This window comes from Ostrea edulis, chromosome 7, assembly GCF_947568905.1.
Source record: "Ostrea edulis chromosome 7, xbOstEdul1.1, whole genome shotgun sequence".
Lineage (NCBI taxonomy): Eukaryota > Metazoa > Mollusca > Bivalvia > Ostreida > Ostreidae > Ostrea > Ostrea edulis.
Genome location: NC_079170.1, coordinates 13,526,565 through 13,549,613, shown reverse-complemented (window position 1 = coordinate 13,549,613; position 23,049 = coordinate 13,526,565). Strand labels below are relative to the sequence as shown.

The 23,049-nt window shown below is 35.7% G+C and overlaps 1 protein-coding gene across 6 annotated transcripts in view; it reads left to right on the top strand.

The window, feature by feature from the left end:
• LOC125653692 (uncharacterized) overlaps positions 1-14,022 on the top strand; it is a 29,793-nt gene extending 15,771 nt beyond the window's left edge. For 4 of the 6 annotated variants that reach the window (XM_056143403.1, XM_056143404.1, XM_056143402.1 and 1 more), the window contains 5 exons: positions 4,805-4,888; positions 7,166-7,336; positions 7,835-8,073; positions 9,140-9,266; positions 11,509-14,022. In XM_056143403.1, coding sequence (XP_055999378.1) covers positions 4,805-4,888; positions 7,166-7,336; positions 7,835-8,073; positions 9,140-9,266; positions 11,509-13,739 — 2,852 coding nt within the window. In that variant the 3' untranslated portion in view covers positions 13,740-14,022. Of the gene's footprint in view, positions 1-4,804; positions 4,889-7,165; positions 7,337-7,834; positions 8,074-9,139; positions 9,283-11,508 lie in introns of all 6 variants that reach the window. The other 2 variants (XM_056143406.1, XM_056143405.1) reach the window with 2 other exon arrangements.
• Positions 14,023-23,049: the final 9,027 nt, after the last annotated feature.

The window sequence follows — 23,049 nt, the reverse complement described above, 5'->3', positions numbered from 1 at the left end:
TGAAGGGAGTATGACTCTTCATTTGAACAAAGATGAATTCCCTTTACCTATGATGAATATGAAGTTTGAAGAAAATTGACCCAATTGTTCTGGAGAGGAAAATGAAAATGTGAAAAGTTTACAGACAGACAAACACACACAAATCAACATGTGATCAGAACAGCTCACTTGAGCTTTCAGTTCAGGTGAGCTAAAAAGATAAAGTAATTCATTGGATAATTATGTGTTATGATATAATTATTTTTTGTACTTCAAAGAAACAGGTGTAACAAAACTTTTAAATGAATAATATATACATGTATGCAGGATATCAAAGTTTTAAAAAAAAACCCATCTTATTCTTATATGCCCTGTTTCTCCACTGTATCAATCTGCAAATAAATGCTCACTGGTTCAATCATTAAATCTGATATCAATACCAAAATTGTTCATAGGTAGTAGTTATATGAAAATACGTGTACTAACCTGTGATAAACTATTCTGTGATGATTCAAAGTCTTGACTGGAAACACAAGGGTAATCTATTCTATCAGTTACATGTACCTGCAAAACAGAAGAAAGTAGTTCAAATTTAGAAACAATCTTACTATTATTCCTATGTCATCCTTATTACAGTATTATTATTAAGAAGCATAAATATCATCAGCAACCATTCATCATACAAATTTGATGTAATAATGCTCTGTTGTATCATATTACATGTAGGCAGACCAATACCACTTTGTCCCATATGTGATAAAATTAAAACTGTTTACCCCTTTAGAACAATAATACAGCTTTAAACAAACAATTCTTGAGTTGCATATTTGTCTAACAAATTGAAACAAAATTGTCATATGGTTTTGTGTTTGAAGTGGGTGATGGTTGGAGCTTGGAGTCCAAATGGCATTTTTTGTAAAACAGAATAATGTTTAAGTCTGAAACTGAGAAAAAAGTATCAGTACTATGTACATTGTTTTCCAATCACAGCTTCCAGATGCACATGTATCTACTAAGGTGGGGGTACACTAAAGAGCAACCTAAAATATAGAGACTTAGTACCATTCTTCCCAAGGATCAATAATGATCATAATAATGATTACTTTATTTGACATATTACAATTTTTCTTTAAAACTAGACTTGATATTTAAAAATACATCAGATAAACTAAATAATGTTGTTCATGAGTATTATTTCTGTGCTATATTTTGGTTATCGGTCATATATTTCAGGGATATCATATATTATTATACAACATGTACAATGCCATCTACCAATTAGACAATGTTATGGCTTCCAAGCTAAGAACTTTCATTAAATGTAAAGATCACTGAATTCATTATACCTGCATCTCTACATCTTTGGAATGCTTCCTCATTCCCCTTCCTAATATATGTTCATCATTGCTCTGTGAAAAAGGATATTACATACATGTATATTTAGACATTTTTGTTTTGTTTTTAAAATCCCTTTATATTTACTATTTGTACATATATACATGTAGATACACGTAAAATAGTAATCCATAAATTGGCTATGAGTTTCAATGTTATGAACCTATTTAAACTGAACACCTGCTTTAACCGAACAAAAAGTTTAGTCTTTACATTGGTATGAATATGAATATTTATGTAAATGTGATGATATATACCTTTGACAAACAAGTATCAAAATCTGTAACTACTTGAATGGATTCTTTTGGTCGATTAGTACACAGCTTTCTTCTGCAATTGGCACAAACAGTTGAAAAAATGTCAACAATTACATGTAAGTGCACACATTACATTACATTAAAAGTAGAGAATTCATTATATGTACCTGTCTTGACAGTAAACATTTCGATCCACAGACCCAAACGAGTTTTGGGAGAATTTTCCAATTGCAAGTACCATAAAAAATGAAATCCATTTGAGTATGAGAATAATTTTATAAATGTTTTATAACCTTCACTTTGAGTATGAGTATGATTTACAGCACGGTGTTTGAGTTTGAGTATGAAAACATGCTCAAAAAGTTTTACAACCTCCAGGCCAGCTATCAATATTCATTGCTTGAAGCACTCTACAGTGCATGTAAAAATGGACATGTATGTGGAGGTTGATTGATCAAATTATCAAAAATGTTGATTTGCTTGTGTTGAAATATGACTAAGAATAGTTTAATATTTGTTATCATATACTTACGAGTTCCAACAGGTACAATGGCACCAAAATTCTCTCTGATTGAGACGACATTTGAAAAAGTTAGAAGTCTGTCTTTTCTTCTTGTTGATTTTGATTCAGGGTGTGTATTGATGCATGATGGAACTTCACAATAAATTCTTCTGCTTCTTTTGAGATTTCTCTCAAGAATATGGGAGAAATGTGAAGAACAAATATTAATTGAACATTCACTGATATTGTTCGGAAATACACAACATTCTGTTAGAATAATTTGTACGTCTTTTTCAGCATGATTTTTCAAAATAACTTCATCGTTTGAACATTCTATAGAGTCAACAAAGTAATTGAAATAGCAGACCATGTTTTTCTTACATTTTCAATTCTTTGAATATCATAAAACACCTGTATCCCACTTAAATTCAATTCATACCGCCGTCTGTCAAACTAGTAAACAAAACATTCGTGGACTAAATTACCTCCTAAATAGGAGAGGTCCCTTAGAGACAAAGAACGATAACTCTTGTTAAAAAAACAAAGCTATATGCAATACATTATATGCTTTTAACTTACTGTAGGTCTCATACCTGTTAAATAACATGCAATTTTTATTTTAAATACAATTTCTTGTATTCAGATGAAGATTTAAGTACACATGGGTTGTTGGATGAGTAGTTTGTAAAAAAAAAAAAAAAAAAGTTTTTGAGACCCAGAGCAAAATATATAGATTTTATACATGGAATTACTATTAAGTGATAAAAATACCCATTGAGATATTTTGTTGTTAGTTAGAACATATGCTATAAAAACTAACAACAAAGTTTGAGAAAATTCCTGTGCTGCATTTTCATGTGAGACTGGTTTAAATTTTCTGTAATTTTCACATTTTTACTTTAAAAAGAATGCTTCAACAGACGATTTATGAAAATATAGGTTCATTAGAAACGCTAATATTTTCTATATAACTTAAAGAATACATCTAGATCACAAAAGCATACAAAAACCCCGGTGAGATTCATGAGAATAATTTAATTACTAACCATAAGCAATATAGGCAATACATCAAGGACATCATGTTCCATATATAGAAAATCACTCGTTGCTATGGTAACCCCAGTGTTTCAACAACAAAAAATACAAAATTTTATTACTCTAGGGCCTAGCTATCATTGTGTATAACAACTTTTAGAATCCATGATATACCATTTCTGACCCATTTTGGTCATTACATAGAATTGCTCTTAAGAAGCACTTGTAAGGCTATGAACAGGCAACAATTCTCTAAGAAAGGGTTTACTTTTGGTTTTAAACTTTCGACAACTTGGATCCTAGAGGGCGATATTAAGTAGAAACATCACGAGTCTTCATTCCAACCTCATAGTAACGTGCACAAAAATCAACAGAGCTGATGGTTAACCGATTTTCTGGGCCTCGTGCTCATCCCGCCTTTTTTAAACCCCAAGATATCCCAGCTCGCCCCGGCAAGTGGGAAAGTTTCCCATTTTACTTTCGGAAGGTCGATGGTCTATTCCCAGGTACATTGTATCTGGGTTCTCTCTTCCACCAATAAAAACTAAGCGCCACCAAATAACTGAAAAATTGTTGAGTGTGGCGGAAAACATCAATCAATCAAGATATCCCCATTGGACTTGGTCTTCAAAAAGGATGGAGACATGAGGCTGATGTGACCAGTCACAAGAAAATGAGTTTTACGATTAGTGCGAACCAGCCTCACTAGAAATTGTTCATCTCTGGGATCTAAAACTTATGGTCGCCCGCTTCGAGGTTTGTTTTCTGTGCTTCGTCTCTTTTTAAATCTTACAATCACACCAGAAAATGCTCTACGCCAAATGTTTAGTGTATCAGTAGAATGGTATAACATTTTTTCAGCCATCTTCAAAATCTATAAACAATCTACTTAATACTGCAGACGACAATATTACATCCGGTACAATCGTAAATCGAAATATTGGAAATTCCATGATGCTAAAACAACAACAAAATTAGGATGTAACCAATATCTTTATTTCATCATGTACTTTTCATTCGCTGCGACATTGGAATTTCGTGGTTGACTTATGGCACGTGACTGTAGGAAACAATAGAGGTGGCATCAGGTGCCAAGGAATTTCTTGATGATGCTATTTCGTGTATCGTGCAACATAACCTTTAAAACTATTTTACTGAATGTGTGATTCATGTGAAAATTTAACAAATTTGTAAGTGAACATACCAATATTTACATATTATATTCCTGATGCAGTTTATTGGAAGTATCGTTTAGATCATATGAATGTTTATGTAATAGCTTATTATATATGTACATATGCCTGCATAATTTGTTCAACTAGGTCCTCCATATGTATTCCTGTTTGTACGGAACATACAGCTATTTTTAAGTAACAAAAGAGTTATCATACAAATTCAAATTTTATTGATATCATGTCAATTTTACAATAATCATTAAAGTAGAAATTTGTCTGTAAATATACTTACGCAGAAATGTAACACTAACTATCTGATTTAGTATTGTTGTAGAATATATGAAATCTTTAACTGATTTTGTGTTACATAAAATTTTGCTATTCACTGTAAATATTTTATAGGCGAAATGCAGGATTGACTTGGGTAATTGTATTCATAAGAAAATGTGTATTTTTTTCAGAAATTGTCACCGTAGAGGACGAAGATGAAAATGAAATCCAGGGAGATACGCTCACCGAAAGATGGAGAGAATCTTTATCAGAAAGTATGATAAGTATTTCAAGATTACACTTCAAGAACAAAAATTTGAAATCTTAACTTCATCATATTTGACGTACATGTAATTCTTTCTCTATTACCGTTGAATATTATGCAAAACGGTGGCCTTAATATGAAGTTGAAACATTATCACTTGTTAGAATGGATAAAAGATATAATATGAATATACAAATCCCGTTTTGGATAAAGACAATTAGGATAAAATGCGTAAAATTGATACTTTTATATTCAGTAAATTGTTAGTGATGAAGGATGACATCATGTTGTAATTTTAACACGTTCAAAATCCTTTTTGGACCCTATATATAAGGAAGACATTTTAATCTTCTACTTCGTCCTTTACCTGTTCTGTTGTATCATTTTTTAAAAAGATTTATTATGATTACAGTATTAGAGAGAGAGAGAGAGAGAGAGAGAGAGAGAGAGAGAGAGAGAGAGAGAGAGAGAGAGAGAGAAAGAGAGAGAGAGAGATATATGTCCGGCAAAGAATCATTTTGCCTTTCGTTGTAGGGTCATTCTGCTGATCATGGGGTTGTTAAGTCTTTTTGCACCACAGATGTGTTAGTAACCACAGATTATATTAGATTACGCCTGTTAGCGACCGTTTGGACACTCTCTCGCCGTTTGGACACTCGTGAAAACGTTGAGAAACACTCATCGTTCTTTATTTTTCAAAATTTTGTTTGACTCGTTGGTATCTCTCTCTCTCTCTCTCTCTCTCTCTCTCTCTCTCTCTCTCTCTCTCTCTCTCTCTCTCTGAAATGAAACCTATATGTGTAGTCCCATATAACCTACATGCAAAATTTCAGCTCAATCGGTTCACAAACACCAGGGTGACCGTCAAAATAGTTCGCTATGACAGCTCTTGGCGCTTTGAGTTCGCGATCAAGAGATTTCATGCGGGAATGCGGTAAATTGAAAACTTCTGCCTGCCGACTGATCAGGTTCAATGGAAATGAGCAGGACTGTGCGGATGTATTACACAATGTGATAGCCTGGGCAAGACGTTAATGTCCCTGTGTGACGTTATCACACAAATGATGAAGTAGCGGAAAAACAATCAGAAAATAGAAACCTATGTTTTTTCGCATCTGAAAAGGTCTAACGCTTACGCCTTATTACCAACTTTCAACTCCTTTGCATGCAGAATAATGAAAGGTGATGATAACGAACAGTGATCAGTCTCATAACTCCTATAAGCAATACAAAATAGATGATTGGGCAAACACGGACCCCTGGACACACCAGAGGTGGGATCAGATGCCTAGGAGGAGTAAGAATCCCCTGTCGACGGGTCACACCCGCCATGAGCCCTATATCCTGATCAGGTAAACGGAGTTATCCGTAATCAAAATCATTGTCTCAAGAACGGTCTAACAATCGGTATGAAATACATCAGACAGCATTTGACCCGAAGGTAGGTTGTATTGATGAACTAGATGGTTATAATGACCATAGAATTTGCAAAATGTTGACTTCAATCTACACTGTTGAAACCCCTGTACCATCAACATGTTTGTCAGTAGCTTGCCTCGATTTAAAAACTGACCATATGCAGAACAAACTCTTGCGTATCGAATCAGTTGAGAGATATAAACACCATATGCAGTACAAAATGGAATATTGCCACACAAATATGGAAAGTTGACGATGGAGAAGCTGAAATCATCCCGTTTATCATACAGTTGAGTTGTCAGTTTGCCGTTAATGTCTACTTTCAATGATATATCTAAGTATGAAGCAGAAGTGGATCACACAGTGGTGTCTTTTATTTCGAGCTCAGATTAATGCAAAACATAGTATCACCTCCACTCAATTGATTACGGGTTCATTCTGCATGCTCAAACAATACGAAAATCAAACACGCCACTTACTATGACAGAGAAATTCAGTATTACATTTGTTTCTATGAAATATGTAACTGTCCACTTGACATCAAATGATCTCCATCAACTTGAATGATTATAGGATTGTGAGTAGATCCGTGTTTCATTACAACTAGACTGCATACAAAAACTGATATACAAGTATTAAATCCTTGTGTAAAAGAATCCTTTTATGCACTTCCGGTTGAAAAATGAATGGAACCAACTTCCCTGAAAATTATTTATGAATCCGTACATGTACATGTAAATGTACATGTGATCGCTTTAAGGATAGCACCGTCAATATGCTATATTTCATGAGAAGACAATGTCGTGTTTGCAAGTGTATCTCAGTCTGAACACATTTACAATACTAACCAACTAATCTTACTTTTTAGGCTTTAATGGCCAAATCGAACTCCTCTATCTTGTAAAACATGGAGAAGAACTTGTCCGTAGAATTTTCAATCAATACGTCAAACCAAATAAATTAGCTGAAGTAATCAGAGAACACCGGAAAGCCCTCACAAAAAATCTAAATCAACTGCAACAAGCAAAGCTGTTTCCAGGTTTGTATATTTCAAATAGTGCATGTCCATTTATGCTTCTTAAAAGAGTTTAATTATATATCTATAGCATGCAAATTATTACATGAACAAATGAACATAACGAGCAATGATTAAACTCATAAATCCTATAAAGAATACAAAAGTGTGAGAACGGTAAACAAGGGTCCCCTGAACACACCAGAGGTGGAATCAGGTACTTAGTAGGAGTAAGCATCCCCTGTTGACCAGGTACACCCACTGTGAGCTCTATATCTTGATAAGGTAAACGGGGAAATATGTTAAGAACGGCCTAGCAATTAGTATGAAACACGTCAGTCAACATTAAACCCATTAGTAGCTTGTAATCGCAACTCAGATTATTATTTTGCGAAATGCTTACTTTCAACAGGACTCCTAACACCCCTGCAACATCAACTTATTTGCATCTGTATTCACATACAATAAATTACATATCCAGATATCAAATTAAATATAAGAGTTCAAGTATTTCTTTTCCAGAAAATGAAAATGAAATCTGTACAAAGAAATACGACATTACTGTATTGATTACATTGATAAGAAGAATCCCACTCCAATTAAATCCAACAGAAGGGTGGGACATTCCTTTTCCGAAAGATGAACATGTATCAAAAGGCGATGACATCCAACGAATCTATGCCTGCAGAAATTACGTCTGTCACACGACACTGCATGCAGATTTCGAGGAAATCACAAGACATACAGAAATCATGGTTCTGGTACTTAAATTTATGTAATAAAGTAATTATTTTGAATTCATGGTTCTGGCAATTGAATTTATGAAATTAGTATTACAATTAATATTATCTTAATTTTGAAGGGATAAGCTTGAAAATACCATCATGCTTTTTAACAGATCTAAAGATGGAACAGAATGGACATAATTTTGAACATATTTGTTAAATTACTTGTTTTGTTTATATCTTGTTACAAGTCCGATTGAGGATACTTCACTTAAACATACGCTATGATGAAACGCCACAAATTTAGAAATATGTATTGGCCCAAAGCTACAGCAGTGAAGGTTCATTAACGCGACCTCCGTTTTAATAGCATATAAGTGAGATATGTGACTATTACAACTACTACCGGGCACTTGACAAAGTAACACTCACTACCTATGTGAAATGCATTTGGGTTACCGCGGTGCCTAAATCGAAACTCCAATCTGAGTAATGTAAGGGTAAAGTCAAACCGATTTTAATTCGTTTATGTTCAAATAAATCATTTGAGTTTTGATGTCGGTCTGTAAACATGCCTCCAAAATCCACTGTTTGGACATACTTAAAAAGGTCGCATGATGGAAAAACGGTGACATTTACTTATGACTTGGGTACGCTTGTACCCTGTCATTTCATTTTTTTTTTTACCGATTACTGGACTATCGCTCCACTAAATCCTCCGAGTATTCGACTAATCTAACCGACTAAAATTGACATCCCTGTTTTAATGTTAAAAAAATATATTGAGTCATATGTGTTATTATGGTAAGACTAGGGAGTATAATAATGCAATGAAGCAAACAAAAAAACTAAGACTTTTCACATGAAAAAAGAAATAATCTTCTTTTCCAAGATGTAAATACTGTTTTGAAAGGAACAGAAGATTAAATAATATAATTGTTAACATAAAATATAGACTATAGTTTACAGTTAATACAAAAGCCCAGGTTGTTTTCCGATGTGACTTCGTATATTACATAAGGATATAAATTGCCTTTTTGAACAATCTGTATTTCAAACATTACTTCAGCTATGAATAATAACTGCATTACTCTTCGCACAGGTTATCAAGCGTCTTGGAGGAGACAAATATGCAAACCAAGTTTTTCCGCATATGAAAACCTTGACGATTCCTACCTTTGTGTGTGATGCAGAAGAAAAACGACATGATTTTCCTAAACATGAAATTGGTTAATTCATGTACATGTACATATGGTTTTAGCATCTTCATGTTTGCTTTCCGTTGATTTTGAATTGACTTTTGTTACTTTGCGTTAAAATCGTTTTCTAGACCACGGGGATATCTCAATATGCTAGCATCTCGATAAATAGAATGTTACTGAACTTAAATTCGTGGATGGTGATATTGTCATGGATTATAAAGAAATTGGTGTTTGATAGGAATGTTATTTTACGGATATGATATACCTTCTGGCAACAAATAGTAGAGTTAAATCAAATAGTCCAACGTCGAACTAGAAATTTCCCGCATATTCCAAAGGAACGGAAATCGTAACCAGTTCCACGCATTTAAAATCTTTTCAACTAAAGCCCCATTGGCCATAACGCTCACCTGAGTCACTATGGACCTATTTTTCTTCAAAGGAGTTTTACCCCTTTTAATCCCATGACAAATGATAATCACATCCTATGACCCCAAATTAGCTCCCTGGTGTTTTGATTTAACTGAACTTGAATTATAGTCATGTACATGTATTACGTACAATTTCATCCCTAAACCCATGGTCCATGAAAACATTTGAGTCCGTACTTCTGAACGTTTGCCTATTGGTATGATTAAAGTGACCTTGCTACACTTGATTTTTCCCCTCAAATTTCCTATACATTCTCATACAAAATTCTCTATTTAAGAACAACCCTGGTCAAATATACACCTCATTGAAATGCTTGCCTATTTACATTTGGATATGACTAACCATTACCATTGGTTTTCGATAAGAGTTTTTAAAAAATATTGATATATGTTCCAAAGTCAAAGGAAACTGTAATTTACAGTACTTCATGATGAAAAGGCGACAACGAACAGTGATCAATCTCATAACTCCTATGAGGAATACAAAATTAAGAGTTGGGCAAATTTACAGTACTTTGGGATGAATAAGTGATAAAGAACAATCGTTAATTGCATAACTCCTATAAAGAATACATAATCACAAGCTGGGCAAACGTGGGCCCCGGATATACCAGTGGTGGGATCAAGTGCTTAGGAGGAGTAAACAGCCCCTGTTGACCGGTCATATCCACCGTGAGTCCTACGTCTTGATTATGTAAACGGAGTAATCTGTAGTCACAATCAACGTATAAAGAACGGCTCAACAAAAGGTATGAAACACGTCAGACAGCAATGGACCCAATGTCAGGTTGTATTGGCAAACTAGATCGTTTTAACGAGCATAGAATTTGCGGAATGCTTACATTAATTGAAAGTAGATATTAACGGCAACTAACAACTCAACTTTATGACAAACGGGATGATTTCAACTTCTCATTAGTCAACTTCCCATATTTATGTAGCAATATTCCATTATCGCCTGCATGTGGTGTCTTCATCTCTCAACTTATTCGATACGCAAGAGCTTGCTCTGTGTGTGGTCAGTTTTTAACTCAAAGCAGGCTACTCACAAACATGGTGCAGTGGTTCCAACAGTCTCGTTTGAAATCAGCATTTCGCAAATTCTGTGGTGTGTTTCATGCCGATTGTCAGGCCATTCTTGGCACACTGATTTTAACTACGGATAACTCCGTTTATCTGATCAAGAGATAGGGCTCATTGCGGGTGTGACCGGTCGACAGGGGATGTTTACACCTCCTAGGCACCTGATCCCACCTCTGGTATATCCAGGGGTCCGTGTTTGCACAATTATCTATTTTGTATTCCTTATAGGAGTTATGAGATTAATCACTGTTCGCCTTTCACAAGACTGTTGAAGACAAGACTCTTGAAACCCCTGTAATATCAACTTGTTTGCTAGTGGAGATGCTTACTCCTCTAATCACCTGAATCCACCTTTGGTATTTACTCTCAATTTGTATTTTTTTTTGGTAATTGATGAGATTAATCAATGATCGTTATTTTTATTTTTTTCATTCAATATCATATCAGTCCGAAGTAATGCTAGGAATATTACTCCTGAAAGTTTTCATTTAAAAGTAAAATCAAAGTTAAAACTAGTCGAACATGCATGGATTTGCCTTCAACCGAATAGTAACATGAGAATGTCCCAATTGACAAATTGTTTGAAACGTACAATGACATTCAATATTGTCAGCATTAAAGGGTTTCACGACCTCTTATGATAGTCATTCTCCCTGAGATCAATAGATTATTATCATCGCCATCAACATCATCACCATAATGTATCACTGTATTGTAATATTCTTAATGCATGGTGATTTATTATCTGTTTATAGTTAAAGAAAATGTGACAGATACATGGCGAGAAGATGATCGGCTATACTTTGAAACCCATTCCTTCGATAAGATATTTAGTATAATAACAGCAAATAGACAATCAACAGTCATCGGTGGGCCAGGAGTAGGTAAACGAGCTCTAGTTCGTCACTTGGCATTAAAGTTGGAACAAGAGAAAGGATACAACATTGTTTCCATTACAGAACCTGTGGAAATATTATCACTTGCAAATCCCGACGAAAAACAAGTTTTTGTACTTGAAGATCTTTCTGTGGAAAGGGCAATAAGTGGGAATCTGCTCTCTGATTTCTTAACATTTAGAATCGAAAGTTTCAATTTGAGAAATGATTCCAAATTACTGATCACTATGCGAACGTTTGCGTACTTTAAAGCCAGAGAACACTGCGTGTTTTTACAATCAAGACATGGTGTATTAGATTTGGAAAGTGGACATTTCTCTTTGAATGATATGGACAAATTAGAAATTTTTCGAAGTCATTGTAAAGACAGTAGAAATGCCTGTCCAGAAGAGCTACTATTAAACACAGAAGGGAGTATGTTTCCAGCATTAGTACATAGGTTTGCAAACAAGCCTATCACAGGTACAAGCATCGATTTTTTCAGAAAACCTTACGAATATTTACATGGGGAGTTGGAGAGATTAAAGAAAGAAGATAAGATGCAATATCTGACACTGCTTGTACTCTGCTTTTGGAAAGATTGTACATCTTCTACTGGTAGAGTCAAAATTATCTGTAAACTTTTTGATGTATATAACTTAGAACTTAGATATGAAAATTATACTCGTCTTTTAGAATGCTTAGAGTTATGTGAGGGAACATATATATATCGTAGTGGTGACAAGTTTGAATTTTCACACCAGTGCTTCAGCGATGTAATTGCTTACGAAGTGGGGAAAGATCATCTAGATTTGGTACTCCGGTATATCAGCATGGATGTTGTAGGACGAAATGTACTCGTAGGAAAGAAATGTAAATCTACAGTTCCATATGTCAAAATTACCAGGCCAGAGCATTTTAGCATTCTGGCAAAACGAATATTTCTTGAAATGAAAACAGGAGACCTTCATAATGCTTTCAATGCAAAGTGTTTGTCCAATGAAGAATTCACAAACTGCTTTATCAATATTTTAAGAGAGAAGCCGTTTCAAGAATTAAAGTCAACATTTTTATTGAAATATCGTGTTTCAATTTCCGGAAGAAGAGGCAAGGTTTTCTGTCGCCAGATTAAGGATGCCTTGTTTGGATTGCTTCAACATGACAGATGCACGTCGTCACTTCCAGAAAGTGTCAGAACGATTTTAATGTTTGGTGATGGAAACGAGAATGCAAAAACCAATGTAAGAACATTCGCTTTACATAGACTCGTATCACGCGGTTGTACCGACCAAGATTTAATTAAATATGTTTTAAAGAAAACATTTTCTATGAATATTACGAAAGTTAGCAAAATTTTCAAGAAGAGTTTAGATGTAACGTTGTGTAGATGGATAATTGGATATAAAATGATCGATCTGTTTTCGTTTCTATTGGATCAGTGTGCTATTCACAATGAAAATAGTTACGATTTGTTTTGTTCCTCGGAAAAAAATATGCTCATTAATCTGGCAGTCATGAGTGGAAGCAGAAAGATGGTAGATGTTGTGAAGAAAAGTTTATCTATCAGCAACATTCATAAATGTGTCGTCGGGCCGGAACTTTCGTCGTTGTTCCTTGCAAGCTTTTGCGCATCAACAGGTATGTTAGCTGATGTGATTAAGGATATGAAAGAGACCTTAGAAGATGATAAAGTTGTTCAATTACTTATAGCGGCTTCTTTTATGGGTAATATAGCAGTATTAAAAATGCTCCTTAAAACATTTCATTTCACCGGTACTGATACCAATATTGGTAAGGAGGAGGATGGAACTACTCCGCTTATTGCGGCATGCAAAGGAAAGCAAAAAGAAGTCGTTGAACATTTATTGAAAATAGGAGCTGATGTCAACATATGCGATTATTTTGGTCAATCGCCATTATATTTCGCATCACTCAGAGGTTGCATTGATATCGTTCGCATTCTCTGTGCGGCTGGAGCAAATCCAACCTTAACCACGGACTTCTCTTCTTCTGCAATCAAAATTGCAAAATTATATAACAACAGCCACATTGAAACGTTTCTTGCAGAAGAAGGTATTCCCAATTGGAATGATAAAAAAGCAAGAGAATGATATACGTAATTAGATATTATATATGTTTCGCTTTTGTTTGAATCAACTCAATATAATTTGTGTTTGGTATAAGTTAAACCAGGGATCGCATGACTTTTTATCAATATTGTCATAAATCTTTTGCCAATGAAGGGAGAATTTTGAAAAAGAATGGACTATGACGATTTATAAGGTCATAGTTTCAGACATTCATGTGAAATATTTGCTGTCTATTGCAAACTTTGTCCCACTTGATTCAGTCCTTGTATTGATTTCTGCATTAAAATCAATGACAAATATGTTATGGTTTGTTTATTGTTAATCTCTGTTGTGAGGATCATACCCAAGTTCCGAGCATTTAATACTTAGCTGCTAAATTGTGCTTGTATTGATTTCACTGGTAAAATATATTTAACCAATAATAAAGTCACTGATGGACACGAGTTTTTCATTATATGAAAGGTTAATAACGAACAGTGATCAATCTCATAACTCCTATAAGCAATACAAAATAGATAGTTGGACAAACACGGACCCCTGGACACGCCAGAGGTATGATCAGGTGCCTAAGAGAAGCAAGCATCGCCTGTCGACCGGTCACACCCGCCGTAAACCCTATATCTTAATCATCTTTGTATGGATCGGAAAATTTGAAGATAACGAACAGTAATCAATATCATATATCCTATATGAAAAATACAAAATTGAGAGTAGGACAATTACGGACCCAATGAAACACCAGTGACGGGAACAATTGCCTAGTAATGTGTTTGATGTTAAACAGTCTTTCGTACTTAATGCTGTTTTACTTCAATAATTTTGTTCACTTTTGAGTGATGCATTTGCCATTCAGTATCAATGGCCAATATCTTATCTATAGCAATTAGCTAACGGTGGGTGTAACTGGTCAACGGGGGATGTTTACTCTGTATTTGCCCTGTTCTCGATTTTATTGATTGGACTCTGAGTTGAACGCAGACATATATTAACGAGGTTAAACTGGATGCTATGTGGTTAAAAGTCAGTGTGCGCATGCAAAAGTGTACGTTTTTACTGGAGGCAACCGGAACGTCGTTCAGCCTTTTCCGTTTCTTCTTGACTTGGCGGAAAAGGTCGGGTGATGTTCCGATTGCACCGGAGCTTCATGACGCGACTTTTATTCATAGATTTGAACCTAGAATAACGTACCAAATCGACTTGGAGAGGGAAGGGAGATTACGCATGCACAAGTACATGTTGATTGGAATAAGTAATATTTCATAATAATTATCAAGATTATTTTTTAAAACATAATCTGTATGATTTGCAGGGAATTAGCCAGAAAAAATGAAGTGTACGCAAAACATAGCAAGTGGTCTTGAGGTGGTCTTGAGATCCCCAGTGGGTCCAGGACTTTGCCCAGGTTGGGACACGGGGTGAAGCCTCCAGAAGCTCATAGGTTTTTCCAATGAAATCACCTATTTTGTGCAGAGAAACAAGGTTTCTTGTAAATTTCCAAAAAGAATTGACAAAATTATTTTCTGAAGTGTTTTATCATGCCAACCGTGTGTACTAGGAAAGACTTTGCATTCGTTCAACAAATTGTTTTGTTGTTAGATATGGTAAATGCTACTAATAACAAAGAATATCCTAATCAGTGTACTACATGTACATATATTATGTACATAAATGTGACATTCGACATCATGTTAATGATTTGAAATTCAAAAAGGAATGTCGTTGAGTGGCTATCATGATACTGGTTAAATCATAACTTCGCGCTATATAATACTATATAAACATTGTATGTAGTTGAGGGTAGCATTGACAATTTTCACACCGAGAAAACCATTGTCAACCGAGGCGTAGCCGAGGTTGATAATGGTTTCTCGAAGGATGAACATTTTCAATGTTAACCTCAACTACATGCAATATTTGTTTTATTATACTGAATGTTATAAAAACAACAAATCAGAAAGACTTACGTCCGTTGATATTTGATCAATCACCGTCATGCGATATTTCGTATATCGATGCGGGTATTCGTGTTTATTACAAACGCTCAAAAGACGTCTTCTAACAATTTACGGCGAACTGTACGTGCATAAATTTGACGCATGTGATATTTTTTATATCACCCGTTGTCAAGTACTGCTACCCGTTTCTTGATACTATCACCTTGGAGGGCGCGCTTTCTGTTCTCAGAGCGTAACAATATGTTTTTCAAATGCTTCTCGACCAATCAGATTAAAGTATTTTACATAAAAGTATGGTAAAGACATTTCATGCACAGATATTTTAACAATCTTTTTTCTCTCTCCTTCTCTCTTAACAATGATGCGTATGGAGTTGCGTACTTGCCTATAGGCAGTTACGCGCCTGGTTTGTGAAAAACAGTGCTTGGTATTCTCAATAGAAACAATAGATGTTGTGGAATGTAATTTATTTATCATGCATAGTTACATGACAACAAAGTCAACTCAGCAACACTCAAGAAGAAAGTAATATGTGGGTGTTCATATCTCAAAATGGGAATTAGATATAAATTGACACTGATATCTTGAAATGAAAAACAACTGTTAAGCCTTTGAGCATCAATATTTTGTTGCCAGATTTATATCATTGGATTAAGGTATTTTGTTGCCAGATTTATATCATTAGATTAAGGTATTCTGTTGCCAGATTTATGATATTGGATTGAGGTATTCTGTTGTCAGATTTATTTCATTGGATTGAGGTATTCTGATGCCAGATTTATATGATTGGATTGGGTTATTCTGTTGCCAGATTTGTATCATTGGATTAAGGTATTACGATGCCAGATTGATATCATTGGATTGAAATATTCTGTTGCCAAATTTGTATCATTGAATTGAGGTATTCTTTTGCCACATTTATATCATTGGATTGAGGTATTCTGTTGCCAGATTTATATCATTGGATTAAGGTATTCTGTTGCCAGATTCATATCATTGGATTAAGGTATTCTGTAGCCAGATATGTATTACTGCATCAAGGTATGAAACTCTAACGTTGTCATTAAGACTAGATTGTGTCCCTTGTCCCTTGAATTCGAAGTTTAAGGTCCATATCAAATACAAGGTTTAACCAGGGCTATCTCCAGACCACGAAAATGTAGAAACGTAACTGCGTATCAAACAACATCTTGTGATTTGGGAGTTATGACATAGTGCTAAGTCCTGTTGAAATGTGAATCCCTTTCTGGGAAAAATTAAGCATTTACATATGGTATTAACATCTCGGAGTATCTCCTGATACCAATATGAATTTAGTGTTACACATGATATTAACATCTCGGAGTAGCTCCTGATACCGATATAAATTTAGTGTTACACATGGTATTAACATCTCGGAGTATCTCCTGATACCGATATGAATTTAGTGTTCCATCGAATGATTTTGATTCACTGGTACTATTCGCGCAAAAATACCTTCAACACTACACTGATGTAAGGTGTTTCAATGTATAATTAGAGACATCTGGGTTGGAACTTTTCATTTGTTTGTCTCCAAACATGACTAACTTTCCGATCATGTGTTTTAAAGATTCTTTCACCAGAAAATAAAACTTTTCCCTAGTTTTTACTGTTCTCTTCCTATGCTCAAAAGCCAACTGTAATCGTTTTTGTCAGTAACGGTTTCTTCGCTGAGACATAGTTTTTATACCAAAACTCCTAAGACGCAGATAAAGAAATGTTGTTTCTTTGTAAAGTTTCCTTTTGAATTCCTTAAGTGTGTATATTCTTTCTCCTAAAGCCATTATCTTCATCATTCCATCGTGTCATGATGTCGTTTTTCTCTCTCTTTACCCTTTACGTCCTCCACAGTTGCCTATTTCTTATGCTTTTTGTACATGCTCATTATAGTGTACCTACCCGTGACAATGACCACAACGTTCTGAACTAGGGGAATGACTCTGGAGGATTCACTAGGGGAGTTTTTTTTATATTGTAATCCACGGACATATTGTCGATATGGAAAAGGAGTTTCGTCTAATGGAAATATTGATGTCTCAATGAAAGACAATTTACACATCAATAAATCCAAAAACACTATGTATACATACGCGCCTGAACACAAATAACATAGTGCGGGGAAACTATTCAAATTATTGAAGTTGATAATACAGGGAACGAATTGGAATTATAAGAATCAAACATTCTTTTTTAAGAATATATCGATGTGTAAACTCTGGACATTTTACTCACTTTTATTCAGTTTGTGAGTAAAATATCCAGAGTTAACACATCGATAAATTCTTCAAAAAGAACGTTTAATCCTCTAATATATCCAGTCTTGGGTTTTTAAGACGTTTTTACCGTAGAAAATGTTGAAAAAAGAGAAAAATCCAAATTTGACTCATTATTGAGTATATCCCTTTTTCATGGACATTGACCATAACATATTTTCTTTTATATCAACAGTTTCTTTAAACACTAGATCTTATTACAATAAATACATTTCAAAACAATTATATCATACGTGTGCATTATTTAATTTTTAAATCTTACTATTTTACCATGCAAGGTGAAGATAACGAACAGTGATCAATCTCATAACTCCTACAAGCAATACAAAATAGATAGTTGGGCAAACACGGACCCCTGGACACAATACTTGAATAATAGCTATTGAATATGTCTTAAACTTGGCTATCGTTACTATGGAAACCAAACAGATGTAAGAAAAATATTGAGGTTATGTTTTCACTTTTAAACTCAAAACGTATAACCATGCCAAGTTTCATCAAAATCGACATACCTTGATGTAACACTCCCTGCATCACTCTTATATGGAGTAGTACTTAAAGAAAACCCAAGTTGTTGATTGGTTCTACGGTTTTATCTTCAACAACTGTATCCCCTCCCCCAGTCGGCACACAACATTCTAAACATTGGCAAGGTGTTGGCACACTGTGGTGAAACAAACACTCTCTGAATATTGGACAATTAATGTATTTCGAGAATATTGATGGGTGATGCAATACAAAAATGATGCGAGCACGAGAACATCCTGTCAAAAAATAAAACCCTTACAATTCAAAACATAATACATGCAATTCAAAATATACAGAATGTTTAGAGAAAAGACGAGAAGCTGACTTGATATATGACTTTTAAAGTAGCCCATCTTGACCCAGGCAGCTAGAAACCTGTCTGCGTCGTAGATATCCACATTGCACTTTGCGAATGCGAAACTGATCATCATATTTTGACAAAGAACTCAATTTGGTCACCGTGAGTCTGATATGCCTTACGAATTTAAGTATTTTTGGGGGCTTTCGGGGGATACTTATTTTTATCATGATACGTATGCATATTAAAAGAGCGAATGTCCATTTCTCAACATGCATGAACGTTTGGTTCTATGGTTTGATATTCCGGGTTAGAATAGGTCCTCAGTACCCCACCCCGTCGATCCGGGTTAGAATAAGTCCTCAGTACCCCCCCCCCCCGGGGGGGATCTCGGTTAGAATAGGTCCCCATTAACACACCCCAGGAATCCTAGTTAGAATAGGTCCTCAGTACCCCACCCCGGGATCCGGGTTAGAATTGGTCCTCAGTGCCCCACCCCCGAGATCCGAGTTAGAATAGGTCCTCAGTACTCGACCCCCCCCCCCCCCGAGGGACCCAGGTTAGAATAGGTCCTCAGTATTCCTTGCTTGTCGGAAGAGACGACTAAATGGGACGGTCCTTCGTATGAAACCGTAAAAACCAAGACCCAGTGTCACAGCAGGTGTGGCACGATAAAGATCCTTTCCTGCTCAAAGGCCGTAAGCGCCGGGCATAGTCCTAAATTTTGCAGCCCTTCACCGGCATTGGTGACGTCTCCGTATGAGTGAAATATTCTCAATCAATACACAGTTAGCGATTTTTGATTTGCAGACTGCCTCGCGAGTTGAAATTGCCGAGCTCTTCAGCAGATTTATGCAGCAGGGAGGAGTCAATAAATTGTCCCTCCCAAATCTTAAGTTTTAAATTGTTAGGTATGTGGCTTCCTAGAGAGTCAACAGAACTAGTCTAAGATTCTGCAATTGGATTGGTGGGATAATAGTGAATGCTGAATAAATTCTCTGACTCACTGAATTGACCAGATTGAACTTCAGGGGAAGATTTCAGGCTGATCTTTTGTGGATTGGGCATTTACGGCCCCTGAGGACGGGGGGCTGTGCTGCTTGCAGGTTCCTCTTCCACGGGCTGGTGACACCGCCTGTGTCGGTCCCAACTTCCTGTTGGAATGGTGTAGGCTCGATATATTTGTTGTAAGTCGGAAGGTTTAATTAAATAGAAATTAAATCGATTATGACGAATTCCAATATTTTTCACCATATGATATTATTGATACTTCCAGCGTAATGAAAAAGTTAACATTTTCCGCGTTAGGTTGTGGTAGCAGGGGACAGTTTCGCACTATAGGCCCGATCAACTTTTACAAAAAATGGAAATACCCCAAATCTGAAGTGATATTATATGTGTAAAAATGTATACAATAATTTTAGAATGCATGTTAAATGTAGCTGAGTGCTTAATAAAAATGTTGATGTACAACATGTAGGTGTCACCATGATTCCTAGCATATAGATGGGAGCAAATACGAAAATAAGACACGTGGTCAGGTCCTGAAGAAATTTCGGTGAAAACATGCATGGTCCAGCAAAAGGTCTGTAGCTGAGAGGAAAGGTCGATGACCCCATATGAGAGGTAGGTTTTTGAGAGGGGCAGAAAGGGTTATTGATTGTGCACAGTGTCTAAATCTCCATGTTTGGTACTGTGATGATGTGGGGTGGTGCGGATTAGCCCAAAGGAGAGAAAATCAAAGCAAAAAAAGGGAACCTGCTCAGAGCATGTTTTGTGCACCAACACCAGTATTTATAGATTACATATAATTTAGGGTCATATTTTATTAACTACACCAATATGAAATACAAGTATTGACATAAAAGGGAAATATGATTTTTCATTAGTCTGTCATAATCTGATTTTGATGTGTACCCCCATCAACATGTTTCAGAACCAACGAAACTGTCCCCTGCCACCTGTGGTATTTGTAGAATGAGATAACTCATACCGGGCTTGTTTCGTAAATAGTAATCACGAGTATATGCCACGATTGTATCACGATCTTACTACGATTCTACCACGATCTTACTACGGTTCTACCACGTTTCTGCACCGCTGTCGCCACGCTTTGCAGCAGCTGAATCAGATCCAGATTCAGTATAAATACAGCTCAGAACCTTCTTGTCATCCATTTGTACCAATATTTCCATTGTAAAAGCCGATGCCAAATGTCTTATGGTTATAGCCAGTTTTGGACCGGGTTCTAGAGCTTTTCTGAATGCGGTATTCTTCTTTTGAATTCGGGGTCCAACTCTATTCAATAATTCATCAAACATCTCTGGAAGCATCCTCAAAAAGTTGAAGAAGGACTGTTCATCCTCCATCCTCAATTCATTCATCAGTTGATCATAATGGCCAAACTGAAGTCTTCTTTCAACAGAAAGTCAAGGTCTCCTCCTCCTTCGCCTAAGTAACAATATAGCAGCTTGGTCGTTAAGTGCCATATAATGAATATGCATCAACATCTCCATCAATATTTCTTGGTCTGGCCTTTCCATGATTCCATAGAAGCAATGGTCATATGCAACCTTTGTTCAGTTTTTATACCAGTGTGTGTGGGAGAACATAACTTGATTCAGTCGTGGCTTACGCGCAGTGAAATAGTAATGAGGACGTATTAAGGACGGGATGAGCTTGGTAGAAACGTACTACAGTCTTCAACAACATAGTATGGACGTGCCGTGATCGTAGCGGAAGCGTGAAGAAAACGTAGTGCAAACGGGATGATCGTAATGAGAACGTAGTGAAAACGGGATGGTCGTATAGAGAGCGTAGTGGAATTGCAGTGCAGTCGTTAGTGCAGTCGTTTTTTCTGCATCACGATCCCATTACGATGCTACTACGACCATGTCGATCTAAATACGACCTTAGTACGTCCTTACTACGCTTCCACTACGATCAAATTTGACCACGACCGCACTACGTTTGTTTTGAGCATGTTCAAAGTTGCTCCACGACCATCACGACCATAAAGACCTTACTACGTTCTTACTACGACCTTACTACGATGTACCCGATCGCATTACGATCATCAATTTTTAGATGGTCGTAGTGCGAACTTGGCCTAGTGTGATGGGGGAATAAGTGAACACTTTTTATCTTTTCATGTTACAGATATAAAGTGGTAAACATGTTAATTTAGACGTCTTTTTATTCAATTTTATATCGAGTGTCATTAACAAAAATGTTCGCGTGCAACAACACGGAAAAGATATCATTTTTAGTCGAGACTTTGTATCGATCGATCGGATAAGCGTGAACTGTGCATACATGTAACTTGCTGTTGACTTTGATATAAATTACGAATTGATATATACTAGCTGCATTATTGCCTGACTGCGCTAGCAATGAAAAGTTACTTCATATGATTAACGATACTTTTCTCACTTAGTTCGTTCATCACTTGATTTGATCAAAATTCTAAATCTTACAAGTCTTCGTGTTGTAATTTTCACGCGCTTTAAAAACAAAGAAATTCTTTGGAACACCTCTTTATTTTTTTATTTTTAAGTTTTTACACTTCTCAAAAATTTTCCAGCCCATACATTTGGTGCTTGCAACAGTGTATCTTGTACAATTTGAAGTGTGAGATTTATTGGGGGTGCGTTCTGTAACCAAGAGTTATTCCCCTTTGAAACCTCAACATGATAAAGTATAGTAAAGTTAAACAGGAAAAATAATAATATGGCGGGATGATATCTTAGAAGTTTAGAAGATTACATTCGCTCGAAGACATGTGGCGTTCAAAAATTTCTCTCCACTCACCCAAACAAAAGAAACAAGTGTACTGTTCGTTGTACAAAGTGACAGAAAAATTTATATTCACATGGTGTTTTTTTTACATTTGCAAACGAACATCGCACACTAAGCACTATAAGGACGAGTTCATTGCTGATTAGAGGGGTTGAAGCTTAACATTTACACTATAACACGTCTGAGTTTCTACATTTAGTAAATGAATGACAATATAAATTCATTGAACCAGAGTCACTGCGTTGAGTAAAGAAATGAATACGTAATTCTTTGAACCAATGTTAACGGCGAAAATTCGAGAAACGAATCGATATTCAAAAAATTGGATTTACTTTGATAAATACATTTTTTTTTGAGTGTTTGAAAATTTAAACTCCGAGGAGAACATTATGTACGTTAATCTCATTTGTCCCCAATGTACGTGTGATTATATTACATAGAACTTTAGTGTGGAGTGT